This window comes from Eptatretus burgeri, chromosome 18 (assembly GCF_056783735.1).
Source record: "Eptatretus burgeri isolate ZD-2024b chromosome 18, Ebu_testis_v1, whole genome shotgun sequence".
In the NCBI taxonomy this organism is placed as follows: Eukaryota; Metazoa; Chordata; class Myxini; order Myxiniformes; family Myxinidae; genus Eptatretus; species Eptatretus burgeri.
Genome location: NC_140978.1, coordinates 35,377,844 through 35,393,479, shown reverse-complemented (window position 1 = coordinate 35,393,479; position 15,636 = coordinate 35,377,844). Strand labels below are relative to the sequence as shown.

Genomic DNA, 15,636 nt, shown 5'->3' with positions numbered 1-15,636 from the left:
TTTTGGCCTTCCCTCTCCCACCCCTCTTGTCTCATGCCCCCCTTGCTGTGTGTTATGTGCTAGCTCTTCTCATCCATCTTGTTTGAATAACATCCACATGGTTTGAAGAACAGATTTTGTTTTTAGTCTTGCTGGGCATCTAGCCACCCCCTCCTCGAGGCAGAGGATGCTGACTCCAGTGGGATGCCAGTTTAATCGCCGATGACTCGACCATGTCCAGGTCGTACCCGATACATGTTACTCGTATTAGGTGGATGCTTGCATTCCTGGCCAAACTAAATTTCTTCTCAACAACCTTTCTTTTCGAAAAAGTATGGTGCGGCAAGACGTCTCTCAGAGGAAAGGTGGGGAAAGATACCTCCCTGTATATATCCAGCCTTCTCAGTCCTTTGTTTACGTTTATTCAACATCTTTCATTTGAAATTCCCAACAATGCCATCAGCTCGAGCTCTCTGGTGTCGGTGTTCAAGATACTGAACATATTGTGTGTCACGCACTGCGAGAATGGTCGACTTGGCAAAGTACAAACATTTTCTTCATTGTCTGAACTTCCAAAACAATAATGGTTCAACATTGTCTCTTTGCAGGTCTACAAGAGCTATGCATGGTTGTTGTTGTTGCTGCTGCTGTTCTTGTCGTGGTTCTTGTTGGGGGTCGATTTTTGAAATGCGCACCCATTGGTCAGACAGCTGCCAGACCCCACCCACATTTATCGCTCGATTCCACCCACCATGTGGTGCAGGCAAAATAATATGGCCGCCATCTTGGTTTTCTGGTGGGCCTAAGACATCATGCCCGTAGACCTCTGCTGATTATCCACTGCCCGGGTTTGTTACGTCAGATTTCTCTCGCTTTCCATTTGACTTTGTTTGGGTTGAGTGTTATTCATGATGAGGGAATCTGAAAAATCTAACTATATGTCGAATAAAAATTATTATTAAGGTTTAATCAAGCCCGTCAGCAAGCACAGTACGTGTCTCCCTAAAGCCATTCCTGTGGTAATTCTGTTAAACATCATCCGATTTCCATCAGCTTTGTTACTCATGATGCGGTCTGCATGAGTCTTTTGTTACCTCTTCCACTACTGAGTAAAAGATTCTTCACTCATGATTAAAACTGTCCCACCACTTGGCGAAAGTCGTCTGCTCAATTTATGTGTTATTTCTGAAAGTTCCCCCCCACCCCATCAACTTTTGTGTAATTGATTTGTTCCACGTAAAATAAATGTGCGGTAAACTAAAAGCGTGAACGAGAGGTCACCACGTCCACCCGTAATTTACGTACGCATTACGTACGTCGTACGTCGTTCATTTACGTACGTCGTTCAAAAATTACGTAATGATTGGGGGGGTCCAAACATTACGGAGCGTTATAGGGGGTTTAGGGGAGTGTTTCCAGTGGCGTTACATAACGCTGCGAACCAATAACTATTTTGCTTACACTTTGAGTCAGTTTTTGCATTTACATCTTACGTAATACAAACGACGTTAAATAAATTGGAGGAAATTGTAGCATGTGGTACTATATTGCATTTCTGTCGCAGGCTGTGACGACAGTGCGGCCATTCTTGATATTTCATCAGTTATTCTCTTCTCCGAAACCTTCTAGAACTTCAACATAAGGACCTTGACTATATTTTATCAACTTATTTTCATCACAAAACTAATCTACCGAAGAGAAGAAGGTTTAATGTCGATTATTCTCAGCAATGGACACACTTCTACCTGCTTGCTCAATATTAGTTGCTTTTCACATTCTGGTGAGCCAAGCTTCACAATAGCAGCTGAAAAGGGAATAACAGTCAATGGTCAACAATGCAAGGAACTCTCAACAACCATTCTTTCCATCAGTCATATTTATAGTGGCAGGACTTTCCATATTATTCACATAATTATGGTTGAATGATACGCCGACTCCTATTGTCAAGGTAACAAGAACATAGATTTTTGTTTGTCACGGTCACACAATGTCCGACATCAAGCTAATTTTCATTCAATCACTCAGCCTTGTATGTAAAAATGATTGTTTGTTTTTTGACAAACGAAGGTGTCTCGTTACATTAACTGACATTTGTGAAAGAAATTGTGAGAAATTTCTCAGGTATTAGTGTACCAGCAGGGGCTACCAGGCACTGCTCGGTGTGTGTGGGGGGGGGGGGGCAGGGTTTGGGGAGGGAGATACCTGGCTATGCCCAGCTGGAGAAACTTTTCCCGTCGGTGGTTTCAGTACATATTGGACATTGAAAAGCTCTGGAGTTATTGGCCTCATGGTGGTTACCTTTTGCTTGCAAGCCAGCAGCAGCACTGCCTGACCCCACTTCCCAATATACACTTTATAGCGGCCTTTGCTGGCCTCAAAATTGACGTCAAGGCCCACAGATTGACGTGGTGGCAGCTTATAACCTTTCCCAGATTGTGAAGTCCTGATTACAAAAGTTGGGGCCTCAAGGTGCTACGGTTCGGCCGTGAAAGAATAATGCACAAACACACAAACACTTGAAAATATCGACAAGACTGGAGATCAGACAAAACCACCACACCTATGCATATAGCAGGAGGCCTTGCATCATGTGCATGGTGCCCTAACGAAGGAGACACAAGATGACATAACATAAGATGTGGGATTTAAACCTCCACTAGGATGCATACAGGGCTCGCACTACAATCAGGAGGCAAAGACGTGCTTAGATGTGACTTCTCTGCACAAAGGCTTTTCCCTCAATCCTTTGATTACCCACCAGCCTTGCGTGCTTGCTGCAGGAATGCCTCAACGCCGCTTTCACCGTAGCTGCCCTCAGATGCCAGCGTGCTCACAAAAGTCCACCCCAGTGCACGAACCACATCCACCATGGCCTGCGCCTGGTACGAATCCGGTGGAACGACACGTGAGAAAAAGTCGTAGCGAGCATTGTCGCTCAGCTCTGGTGCGGTGGTTGCATAGCTGATCTGTGGAATCTGTAAAGAGGCACGGCATTCAGGTGAGATGTTTTATGCACAGAGTTTGATTACTTTTAGAAAAAATGAATTGCATCAACATTTCAAGGCCAGTCACAACCCGGACCAATTTCTGTGAATGCCCGGGGATTCACCCCAATGACGCTGGGCCATTGCCCAAGAGTCGCATCGGGTTGACCTTCATGTATGGCTCCCAAGGTATGTCGCATGAGACTTTCCCTTGAACACCTTAATTTGCTTTGGAAATTTGTTGCGATTAAGGCCGAATAGAATTTTTGTTCTCCTCCACGATCGAATCACCAGCGAGTGAAACCAAGCTCTCCAGGATGTCCATCACATCCACATCTCTTGTGTGACATCCACATCGAAACTCCACACCTTTAACCCTCGATCACACTGAACTCAGGGGGTGCATTTAGGAGAATTGAGCACCCAATAAAGACAGGGAGTTCCATCGATTATAAATGCCATCTTTTATAGTAGAGTATTAAACACAGGTAGTGATGTAGTCATGTTTTAAAATTTGCCTGGCAAGCATTTGAGGTCCACACCAGTATGTGATCACAACTGCTTGTGAATCATCACAGAGTCTGTTAATTGTTCATGAATAATTGCCCAGGGAGTCAAGCTGGACAAATCGCCCAGGTGTGTGGCTGGCTTCTCATCTGTCGCAATGAGTGCTTGTGCAAAGCAAGAGAACACACACCACTGTGGATTATAAAATGTTACCATTCACCATATGATGTAACAGAACAACTGAAGACTCAGACACAACACCCAAACACTCCCTCAACAACACAGTCGGGTAATCAATCCATAAATCAGTATTATCAGGCAGGAACCCAGTTGGTTCAATTAACAGAGTGAACAACTAACCTAATTGTGGCTTCTCACTGGCATGTCAGATTACCCCAACACATTGTGCCGAACGGATGAATCTGCCTGGATCAGTGTCTAAGGTGACTTATGCACCCTAAATATTCCATAAAATAAAACTGATTAGGCTGTAATCGGCACCAGGCTCTGTCACAAATTATCAACGGTCTGCTGGCGATTAATGTTTCCGAACATGGGGAAATGGACCAAATAAATAAGCGACCATTCATAATGAAAACATATACGAGCAGCTTGTGGAAGTGACTGCAAACCAAATTACTAACACAACAACAAGAGAAATGAGAGATGAGAGAGGGGGGATAGAGGGGGAGAGAGAGGGGGGAGGGAGAGGGAGAGACTGGGGGAGAGACTGGGGAGGAGAGGGGGAGAGAGTGGGAGAGAGAGAGAGAGAGGGGAGAGAGAGGGGAGAGAGAAGGGGAGAGGAAGAATTGAATTTGAAACCTCATTTATTACATTCAGGCACACACAGTATCATACATATTTACAATAATACAGAATTCAACAGAAAAAAAACAAACAAACTCACACTTTAAAGAAAATTATAAAGTAATTACAAGTTCTGAATTCTTCACAAAACATTTGCGATGCACCATTTTCTCTCAAAAAGTTTAACATTTTGATTGCTCAAAAAGAAATCAAATTCCAACCGAAGTCGTGTTGAGACAAAGCCTTTAAAAACAGAGATAACATCTGATCCGTGAACATTGTCGATTTTAATCTTCCTAGTTTTGTAGATGGCATATTTTGCAACAGTACCCAGGAAATTTAAAAGGACACACATCTCTACAAATCGAGTTAAAGGGTACACCAAAAATAAACATGTGCAAACTAAAGGAAAAGGATAATTGGTGAAAAAGATGATCAAGTCGAAGAAAAAGAGAAGTTAGTCGACAACACTTCATATAAGCATGAAACAAGTCCTCCTTCTGATCACAGAAAGGACATATTTCTGTGAACGAATTATTAATACTAGTACGTGACTATACGTGCAAATTAAAAAAAAAAAAAAAAAACTTTCAAACCATGAGCCAGAAACAACCACACAGTCCGTTCCTTCGCTCTCGTAAACGACTGGATTGGGGCATTGTTTATCTATAAATGCGCATAAGAAATCGAGAAATTATAAGAATATATTGTCATCACTATCCAGAAGTGGTGCGTGCCCGTACGGAATGTTCACATGCATTCCACGAATTATCGCTTTCATTGAAGTAACAACTGCTGTGATATTTCCACACACAGAGTCAATTAAAATCCAAATTAAAATCAAGTTTACCTCCCTGTCTTTGCTTGCCATGACGTTCGCTGCCATTGACCATTGCCACTCCTACGCCACGATAACTAAGGCACCGATCGATCCCCATCGTAACCGGCACGGCACGTGACGTCATCGTCAGCCGGCTGCGCATCAGCCAACGTGAAGTTAAGTCCTCACTGTCCGGAAGTTCGCATATCGCAGTTACGATTAATTATTCGCAATTTAGTTTTAATGGCCAAGTATTCAATTAGCGCCAACGTATTTTGCCTTTTCGCAATGTCATCGCAAGGAAAAACACAAAGAGAAGAGAAGAGAAAAAAAAAAAAAGTACCTGCAAAAAAACCCCCAAAAAAACAAAAGTAAAAAAAAACCTTTCAAACAACCACACAGACCGTTCCTTCACTCTCGTAAACGACGACTGGATTAGGGCATTGTGTTTATCTATAAATGTGCATAAGAACTCGAGAAATTATTAAAATACACGAAGTCATCACTATACGGAAGTCCATACATTGTAACCCGTAATGGGGAACGCGGCTGAGGTTCTCTTCCCCATCGGTCATGCCTCCGCAGCAACGTGTCTTTTCATTGGTTGGTAAATAAATGGCCGCAGCAACGTGTCTTGTCATTGGTTGGTAAATAAATGGCCGTAACCTGGGAAGCACTTGTCCGATTAATATCCAACCTCGAAAAGGCACATACTCAGGTCCCCAGCAATATACCTGGCAAGTTTCAATTAGATCGGATCAGTGGTTGTCGAGAAACAGCAGTCACAGACAAACACACACACACACACATTGCTGGAATTATAGATAGATGGTAAACAAATGTGTTGGAGGGGAGGGCCCAGTGTGCCAACTTCCACTGTATATCTGCTAATACATCATGTATGGGTAAAGTATACATATGAAGCCAAAGTGGAGTCCAGGGTGAACCCGGCCCTAACCGCTCTAACCACAACCCTATTCGTGTTCCTCCAGAATGGGATACGTTTCCCTTTTGTCTAAGATCACAAATTCCAGTCTTAGTTACAAGATGAAAATGGGTGGGGGGGGGGGGGTATGTTCAATCTTCGACTGAAAAGAAGAGGAAAGGAGTACTTTAATCTCGCAAATCCTTAACCGGAAATCCTCAATGATACCAACACCCTCCCAACCAATATTTAACTGTTTAAACTTCCGGATAACTACACGCACCACTTGGTCCACAAGTCGGACAGATTTAGAACCAACTGCAGACGCTACCACACCAACAGGTTTCCACTTAATCCCAGATATGTATCTCAAGTCACACACCTTATTGATTCCTCCTTGGATACATTTTTGAATCATGGCATGACTGTGGAATACCAGGGGAAAAATTATTGAAAAAAGGGATTCTTGAAGGAACATTCGGCAATTATATGCCTCAAGCAGCCGATGGACATCAAACTTTTAACAAATGTCCAGTAAACTACGATAGAACTTAGAAAGAGAAACAAAGTTTACGTGCTCAAGATCCATCAAAAAAAGATGCTGATCATATTTCAGTTTGCCAGCTTGTTGCAGGAGAAAAAATGCAAATGGTCGCTAGGATGGCTGTTCAGTGAATAGCAAGTTTCTGCAGAGACTGCAATCGAAAGGCCACAATCTGACCAAAGATGTTAATAACATCTTGGCCACCTTCCTTCCGGGGTTCGTAAAGTATCTCAGGTTGTAGCCAATGGTATCCACTCCAAAAGAAATTTGCCAGCATTCACTGAATAGCCATAATTAGTTGATTTGATGGATGCAGAACAGCGATTCTGTGGCACAATTTTGTTGCAATCAAATTATTGATTACAAGAGTACGACCTTTACATGAAAAGGACTTCAACAGTCCTTCCCATGTTTAAAGTCTGTAGTTAATTTGCTCCAAAACTCCTTCCCAATATTTCATCTCCATCTCATGATTGCCAAGGTACACTCCAAGATATTTTACTCCATCCGTTCTCCAGACCAAGTTCTGTGGGAGTGATGCTGGTAATACACAGGAGAGGCCACTTTTTCTGCACCATAATGCTGTACTTTTATTCAAATTTATCCCACCAGAGGAGGCCGCAGAGAAATTTCTCAGGCAACGCTGTAAAGCAGAGACATTGTTTGTGCTTTTAATTAAAACACAGACATCATCAGTATACGCCGTCCGCACAAATCTTGCTCCTTCTATACTTCTCATTCCCTGAGGTATTTGCTGTCTAATTGATAGCAGGAGTGGCTCAAGGGCAACTATATATAAAAGACCAGAAAGAGGACAACCTTGCCGGATCAGGTCCCACAATGTTCCAAAAAGTCTTATAGAATTCCCCTGGCAAGCCGTCTATTCCAGAGGCTTTTCCATCTTTCAGGCTCCTCGCAGCTGCTTCAAGTTCATTTGCCGAAATTGGGTAGTCAAGCACGCGTTGCTCATCCTCCTTGACATTCGGGAGCCCAGCAATTAATTATTGCATCACCTCATTGTCCAGGCTCGGAGGAGAATACAAGTTAGAATAGAAATCCCTCAGTGTACGCCTGATCGCTTGCTGAGGGGTTACCAAGGATCCATTGGGAGGGAATAAACTGTGAATTTGTTGCGACCTTTTAAGAGAGGTCTCTAATTTATAGAAGTCCTTGTTTGGCATATCCAATGTTAAATAGCTCATTCACATTCTTACCAAGGTACATATTGCTTGTTGCCGTACCATCTCCTCCAGAAATGCTTTCTTAGCCCATATTAATTGGTCACGTGCATCTTTCCCATCATCATTGTTCTGTTCAAGGAATACTATTTCCTGTTTTAACCGGTCAATTGATATTGACTGCCTTTTGGTGCTGTATAAACTGTATTGTTGGCAAAAGGTTTTATTTGGGTTTTTTTCAATATCCCACCACAACCGGAGACTATCGAAATCAGATCGAGAAGCCCAAATTTTCTCCCACATGACTCGAAAGGCATCATTGAAACCCTTGTCTTGTAAGAGACGATTATTGAGAGACCAATAAGCACTACCACAGGGTGGAAAGGGGAACTTGAAAGACATTGAGATTAGACTGTGGTCAGTAAACCCAGTCGGCACAATTTGAGTCGAAGACACAACGTTTAACATCAGCATATTTACGTAAAACCTGTCAAGTCTTGCCATTGACATAATGCCATCATTACATCTACACCATGTGTAACGGCACAAAAGTGGATGTTGCGACCTCCACACATCCTTAAACCGGTACTTTTTTATGGTGTCTTCTAACATTTTTGTGGAGGCAACATGTGGGTCATGGCCATTCCTATCAATTGAAGGACAAACTATACAGTTAAAATCTCCCGCAATACAAATAAAAGAAGTTGCATCTAAAGTTTTTACATCGCCCCGTCGTGTGGAAATGAAGATTTTCCTCTCCAGGTGATCACTTGGTGCGTATACATTTAGGATAACAATCCTTTGAGTGTCGTAAAGAAACTCTACTGATATCAAATGCCCTATATAGATTTCTTTGAAGGAAACCTGGTGAGCACACAACCTGTGACTTCGGTAGATGGCAACGCCAGCTCGAGGTGGAGGAAACCCACTTAACCACCACGGGCCCTTGAATAGTTTCACCCAATCAGCTTCCTGAGTATTCATCGCATGGGTTTCTTGCAATAAAATAATGTCAGCTTTTGCTTTCTCGATTGCTTGAAGGGTTTGTACTTTCCGTAAGGTGAAACGACCTCCATTTATATTCAGAGATATAACGTTCAATTTCATCATTGATTGTTTTGTGGAATGAAGTCACTTTCCTCATTTAGTTCCTTGTTTGCCTTTGTAACAGCTTTCCTTAAGCGCTGAAATTCAGGTTCCTTCAGGTCCTTCCCTTGCAGCAAAGGCTTCGCAGCTGAAATGAAGGCCAGGATATTGGGGAAATGATCTTTGATTCGCACGTTACGTTGTCTAAAGGTTTCTAACAACATTTCCTTTAGCCACTTCAGAGTGCTCATCTGCCTCTTGAGATGCACTCAAAGCTTCTCACAAAGGAAAAGGAAGGTCATCAGCCATTACATCTGGTTCATTGTGGTCAATTGATTGTGCTTCTGTGCTGCCTGCTCGATCATCGTCTACTTTAGCCACCTCATTCTCATTCTCCTCAAGCGGGAGGGTGGAGACATCACCATTAATATCACCATCAGTGCTTGTCTGTTAACACCTCGTAGGTGTTGTGAGCGGCACCACCTCGCCCATCTTTACTACCCATTTTACTAATAAAGAGAAAAAAAATCAAAGAAAAGTGGAATGGTTACAAGCCCAAGTAAAGAGCAGAAAGAAGAGGAAAAAAAAACCCTTAATAATAACTCGGTGGGAAACCCACCGTTCCACTATCACTGACCACCTTAAGTGGTTATCCCCAAAACACGTGCTGTCTCTTTCTCTCTCGAGGACAGATGTGGTGAGATGAGAAAGAGAGAAAGAGAGAAAGAGAGAAAGAGAGAAAGAGAGAAAAAGAGAGAGAGAGGGGGAGAGAGGTGCAGAGAGGTGCAGAGAGGTGCAGAGAGGTGCAGAGAGGTGCAGAGAGGTGAAGAGAGAGTGAAGAGAAAGGGAGACAGAGAGAGAGAGAGAGAGAGAGAGAGAGAGAGAGAGAGAGAGAGAGAGAGAGAGAGAGAGAGAGAGAGAGAGAGAGAGAGAGAGAGAGAGAGAGAGAGAGAGAGAGAGAGAGAGAGAGAGAGATGGAGAGAGAGATGGAGAGAGAGATGGGGAGAGAGATGGGGAGATGGAGATGGAGATGGAGATGGAGGAGATGGAGATGGAGGAGATGGAGATGGAGGAGATGGAGATGGAGGAGATGGAGATGGAGGAGATGGAGATGGAGGAGATGGAGATGGAGGAGATGGAGATGGAGGAGATGGAGATGGAGGAGATGGAGATGGAGGAGATGGAGATGGAGGAGATGGAGATGGAGGAGATGGAGATGGAGGAGATGGAGATGGAGGAGATGGAGATGGAGGAGATGGAGATGGAGATGGAGATGGAGGAGATGGAGGAGATGGAGATGGAGGAGATGGAGGAGATGGAGGAGATGGAGGAGATGGAGGAGATGGAGGAGATGGAGGAGATGGAGATGGAGATGGAGATGGAGAGAGAGAGACTTTGACTTTTACATCCTTTTATTACAAAAAATACAAAGGATAAAAAATTAATACAGTTTTTCAATAAACCACCACAACAAAGCAAATGATAATGTACAAGAGTGGAAAAAAGGAAGTAAACAATACATTTTGGAGTGATCGATAAAGCCTTGACAAAAAGAGAGTTTATACAAATGGATACTCCAAAGAAAAATACATGAGAGAAAGGATAAGAAGATGATAGGAAGAGAGAAAAGGAGAAGCAACACAGGCTCCACATGTACCGCGAGAGACTGAGCAACAGCCCCTTGCGTTTGCACGTGCGTGCCAAGCGAACAACAGCTATTGGGGGGGGGGGGGAGAAAGGGAAAGAGAAAGAGAAAGAGAAAGAGTAAGAGAAAGAGAAAGAGAAAGAGTAAGAGAAAGAGTAAGAGAAAGAGAAACCTTTCCCCTTTGTTACAGGAAAATTCAAGTTTCACATAGTGAAGTATGTTAATACAGGCATCAAAATAAATAACCAGGAAAGGAAGGGGTCACAAAAAGGTAATGCTAAATTTATAAATTGATTCTTGGAGTACCACCAACCATGCTACATAAGGATTGCTTCACACATCACCAGTTTTTAAATAAAGCAGGATGTTGAGTTTCAAACTCAAAAAGAACACGCGACGAAACCAATGATTTAAAAATAGTTAAGACGTCATCAGCTAAAGCATCAGTGTTCTACAATTTTCACTTCCTCGATAAATAAATGGTGAGTTTTGCTTCAGAACACAAAAAATTTGCTAAAAGAGATTCATTTTTACATTGATATAAGACAATAAAACCAAATATAAAAACACAATGTGTAAAAGACAAACCGAGCCCCTGGATCACACGTGACATGATTCCAAAAAGTGAGGCCAACCTTGAACATTCAATGAAAATGTGAAAAATGGTCTCCGAGGTATCGCAAAAGGGGCACAATTCCGAGTTTTAAGGACATATATGGTGAGACAGGATGTTGCAAGGCAGGATGCTGTGCTCTAGCCACCATTGTAGATCGCCTGAGCGCTTGACAATAGGTTCTTTGTACATCACTTGCCATTTTATTGTTGTGGAACGGTTAGCTTGAAGCAGCGCTCGCCAATGAGCTTGTGGCTCTGCAGGTTTGTCAGGAAAGAGGGTGAGAACACATAGATTGTACACTGAGGATTTCTCCATCCGGTTAAAGGGCATAAAACTTTGAAATAAAATTAGCAGATTTGGGAAAGGACATTGGGAAAGATGGAGGGCATCTTCAATGTCTGGGTCCCATTTTAACCCGGTTTGCTTAAAGGTCCATAGGATCACAGAGAAAATTCTGCCAATAACTCTGATGGACCTCACACTGGTGGCCACGGCAATGTCAGCAGCTGGCTTCCATCTATGTACAAGGGGGTTCCTGAGGTGTTCAACTCTGGGAACGCCAACATCAATAAACTTTTGCATAAAAGATCTGTCACTACAGACCCCATTAAAAAAAGGATTTTAAAATATTGGTTCCTTTAAAAACATCTGAAGGGAGTAAGCACTGGTATCATGGCGAAAAGAAAAAGCCTGCCATGCTTCCAGCATGCTTCGATAAAACAGAGGGACCAATGTCATATCCACGTACTTCGTGTTGAGAAGAAAAAGCTCGTCACCATAGCCAAGTTTCCCAGCTTGCTTAAGCAAGCAATGGGCAAAGGCTTTCCATGATATGTCGGAGTATAGAAGCCTTCGTGCTGAGAGGAGGCGAAAAGCCATCACTGCTCGTCACATCTATTAGCCCCCCTGTCCACCTTCTGCAGTCGGTAGGCTTAGTATTCCTGGCCGGAGCCAGTGCTGTCCCCCCCAGAAAAAGTCCACAAAAAGACTTTGAAGTTTTCTTAGGATAAAAGCTGTGGCCTGCAGTGCCTTAAAAACATGCCACAGCATTGATGCCGCAAGATTATTAATGACCAGAGTACGACCCTGGTAGGAAAGCTGCTTCAATAGTCCCCTCCATTTTGTTAACCGCCGCTCAGTTTTGGTAATCAGCAATTCCCAGTTTTTTAAAATAAAAACTGGAATTCCAAGAAAGACACCGAGGTAGTGTATTCCTTCATTTGTCCATTCAAGCTGCCCTGGCAGGGTTGGAGGGGGAGTCTCATTCTACAGACCAAAATAAAAAGCTTTGCTCTTTTCCATATTAACTTTAGTCGAGCTCGCCAGGCTAAATTCCTTGACAGACTCAACCAAAGCACGAAAATCGTCATCTCAGTGCACAATTGCGCAGAGATCATCCGCATAAGCAATAGTTTTTTTACGGGTTCTTCTAACGGCAGAGGATAAAACCCTTGGAGCCGCGTGCGTAAACGATGTAGTAAAGGTTCAATTGATAGGGAGTATAGAAGGCCAGACAGGGAGCACCCTTGACGGATACCTCTGGTAACAGGGAAAGGCTGACTTAAGATGTTATTCACTTTGAGCACACTAAAAATATTATTATACAATAGTTTGATATAGCAAGTAAAATTTTCCTTAAAACCAAACCCCCGTAAAACAGCAAAGAGATAAGAATGATCAATTGTGTCGAAAGCTTTTTCTTGGTCTAAAAACACCAGACCTACATTTCTGTGTTAAGCAATACAAATATCGATCATGTCACGGACAATAAAGATGCTATCATGTATTGCCCTTTTAGGAATGCAGTAAGATTGATCGGGGTGTACAATCTCCTCAATCAAAGGTTTGAGGCGGTTGGCAAGAACTTTCGAGAAAATCTTGTAGTCCGTGAAGAGGAGCGAAATGGGACGCCAATTTTTAAGTTGCTGGAGGTCTCCTTTCTTAGGTATGAGAGCGAGTGTGGCCCTGCGACAGCAAAGTGGCAACAAGCCTGACCGTAGGCTATCAACCAGGAGGTCAAGCAGCTCAGGTCCCAACAAATCCCAGAAGGCTTTGTAAAACTCTGCAGGAATTCCATCAAGTCCAGAAGCTTTACCTGAGGGCAAAGTTTGCAGAGCAATAAAAAGTTCGTCGAGAGTCACTTCCTTGTCAAGTTTTCGACATGCAGATTCAGACAAGGTGGGCAAAGAAGTAGTTAAGCAATGAATCATGTCTTCCTTAGTATTTCTGGCACAATACAAGTCAGAAAAGTATTGTTTGGTCAAGCTTCTAATGTCTTTTGGATCATGTGTTGCTCGGCCTCCTGGTGTCCGCAGCGAAGTTATTTGCTGGTTTCTCTTTTTTTGCGCTTCTAAAGCAAAAAAAAAAAAAAAAAAAAAAAACTTGGAAGGAGTATCGATAAAGCTGTAGTTCTCCATTCACAGCCTTATTAGAGCCCCTCTGGCTTGTTTTGTACAGAGTTGAGCGAGGAGGGCTTTCTTCGTTGTTAGTAGAGAACTAGTCCTTTCAGCACTGGGAGTTTGAAGGCTTGACTGGAGAGACAATATTTCTTAAGCAATTAGAGATTGCAGCGCAGATTCATTCCTTGTACAAAAGGAGCTATATTGCTAGTCCTGATATGGGTTTTCGCATTGTCCCACCATTGTGCGAGGCAGGAGTAGGAATGATTCCGTAGTCATAAACTTCCCAAAAGGCTCGGAAGGCGACAGGAAAAGCGTCATCGTGCAGAAGATTCGCATTGAAGGTCCAATGGGCAGTGCCACGATTTCGAACCGGGGAAAGTACATGAAGAACAACCATGTGATGGTCCGAAAACCACTTGGGGTGATGTCAACATGGTCTATGACATTTAAAGTCATTATTAATGTAAAATCTGTCTTTCCTTGCAAGAGATAGCCGGCCATTTGCACATCGGCACCACGTGTATTGTCGTGCAGATGGGTTCTGGAGTCTCCATACATCCACAAGGGAGAATTTGGACAATGCCCTCTTTAAGGGTGCCGTACTTGGCGGGTGGGGCACTTCTCCATTACGATCAAGGGTGGGATACAATGTGCAATTAAAGTCCCCACACAGACAAACAAGACCATCAAAATCAATGTGTGCGAGAAACAATTCAAACTGTGTGAAGAAAACTAGGCTTTCTGTGCTCGTACTTGGTGAATATACATTTATTAAAGTGTGTTTATAACCATTATAAAGGAAATTAACTGAAACTAAATGCCCTTTAATAATCTCCTTAAAAGTGACATTTCAGGACAGAAAGAGGGACTTAAATAAATCGCCACTCCAGCACTAGGACAGGTCAAGCTACTAAAGAACCATTGTCCTTTCATGATGCGAGTCCATTCGCTCGAGCACGAAGAGCACTACATCTTGTCTCTTGCAAAATAATAACATCAAAATGTTTTTTGCTCGCCAAGCAACTTTACCTGAGCTTTGCGCAGGGGTGAACGTCCCCCATTTATATTTAAAGTTACAATAGAGAAGGTCATAGTGTAGGTAGGGAAGGTTTGTCAGGTAAAAGGAAGTTGGGTTGTGCTTGTAGCTCTTTCCAGGCTTTCAATACACACTTCCTAAGGCGAAATACTTGTGACTCAGTCACACCAAGTTGTTAAGCCTTGAGGAGGAGACGTCTTGAAGAGGTTATAAAGCCAGACAGGTTTGGGAAGAAGGTTATAATCTTAACGTTTTTCTTTCGAAAAGTGTCCTGAAGAAAATGGAGAATTTCCATGGATGATAAATCATCATCACCCTCCAGTTCCTTGGCTGTTGCTGGGTCGTTCCAGACCTCGCTACCAGCACAAGAGGCAAACGGCGAGGCCCCATCTGAGTCGTAATCTGAATGGTTTTTATTTTTCTCTTCACACACTGAAGTCGATGCTCTCACAACGGGAAAATCGTCTTCTGCTAACGGTGAAGCTGTTTCCACAGCGGGAGTTTTAAAGACCGTAACAGGGATTACCGTTTTTGTATCGGAGGCTTCGCACTCTCCCTCTCGGGCTGTTACTTCTTCCTCCTCCATTACCTCAGACACTTCGTCCTCAGCAGGGTGCGCGACGAGAGCAGGTTTGTGGTTCTTGATTTTACTGTCAGTGACCGGGGTGGTGACCACAACATCTTGGGGCGTTGCGCTCGGTCCTTTTTCGTGAGAGGAATGAACGGAAACGTCTCCTCCCTTTTCAGCGAACACACTGAACCTATTCTGCAGCAGAGGACCAGCTGGAGGAGCTTCTGTTTCTAAGATAGAAACATTGCGTTCATTCAACGGCGCCATCTTTTTCGAACAGCTCGCCTGTGTGTCCTCAATTCCGCTTCCTCTTTTATAATTCCTCTTGGAGGACACGGTGATAAAACCGGCGTCATCAGCTTCCAACGTAGCTGAGGCATTGAGCGATTGAGCGTTGTTTTTTAACACCATGTGACAGTGCCGCCGGAAGGTCATGATATGGCGGACTGTGGAATCCGAACGCAAACGAAAAGGAATCATGGAGATTTTTGACATCACCGTGCCAAACTGTTTTAAAACGGACAAGATCTGTTCGC

At 43.2% G+C, this 15,636-nt stretch overlaps 1 protein-coding gene across 1 annotated transcript in view; it reads right to left on the bottom strand.

Moving 5' to 3' along the window:
• LOC147008869 (metabotropic glutamate receptor 8-like) overlaps window positions 1-15,636 on the bottom strand; it is a 579,707-nt gene that overhangs the window by 380,221 nt on the left and 183,850 nt on the right. The window contains exon 3 of the mRNA XM_085863764.1: window positions 2,738-2,954. Within this exon, the coding sequence (XP_085719890.1) occupies window positions 2,738-2,954 (217 nt within the window). The remainder of the gene's footprint in view (window positions 1-2,737; window positions 2,955-15,636) is intronic.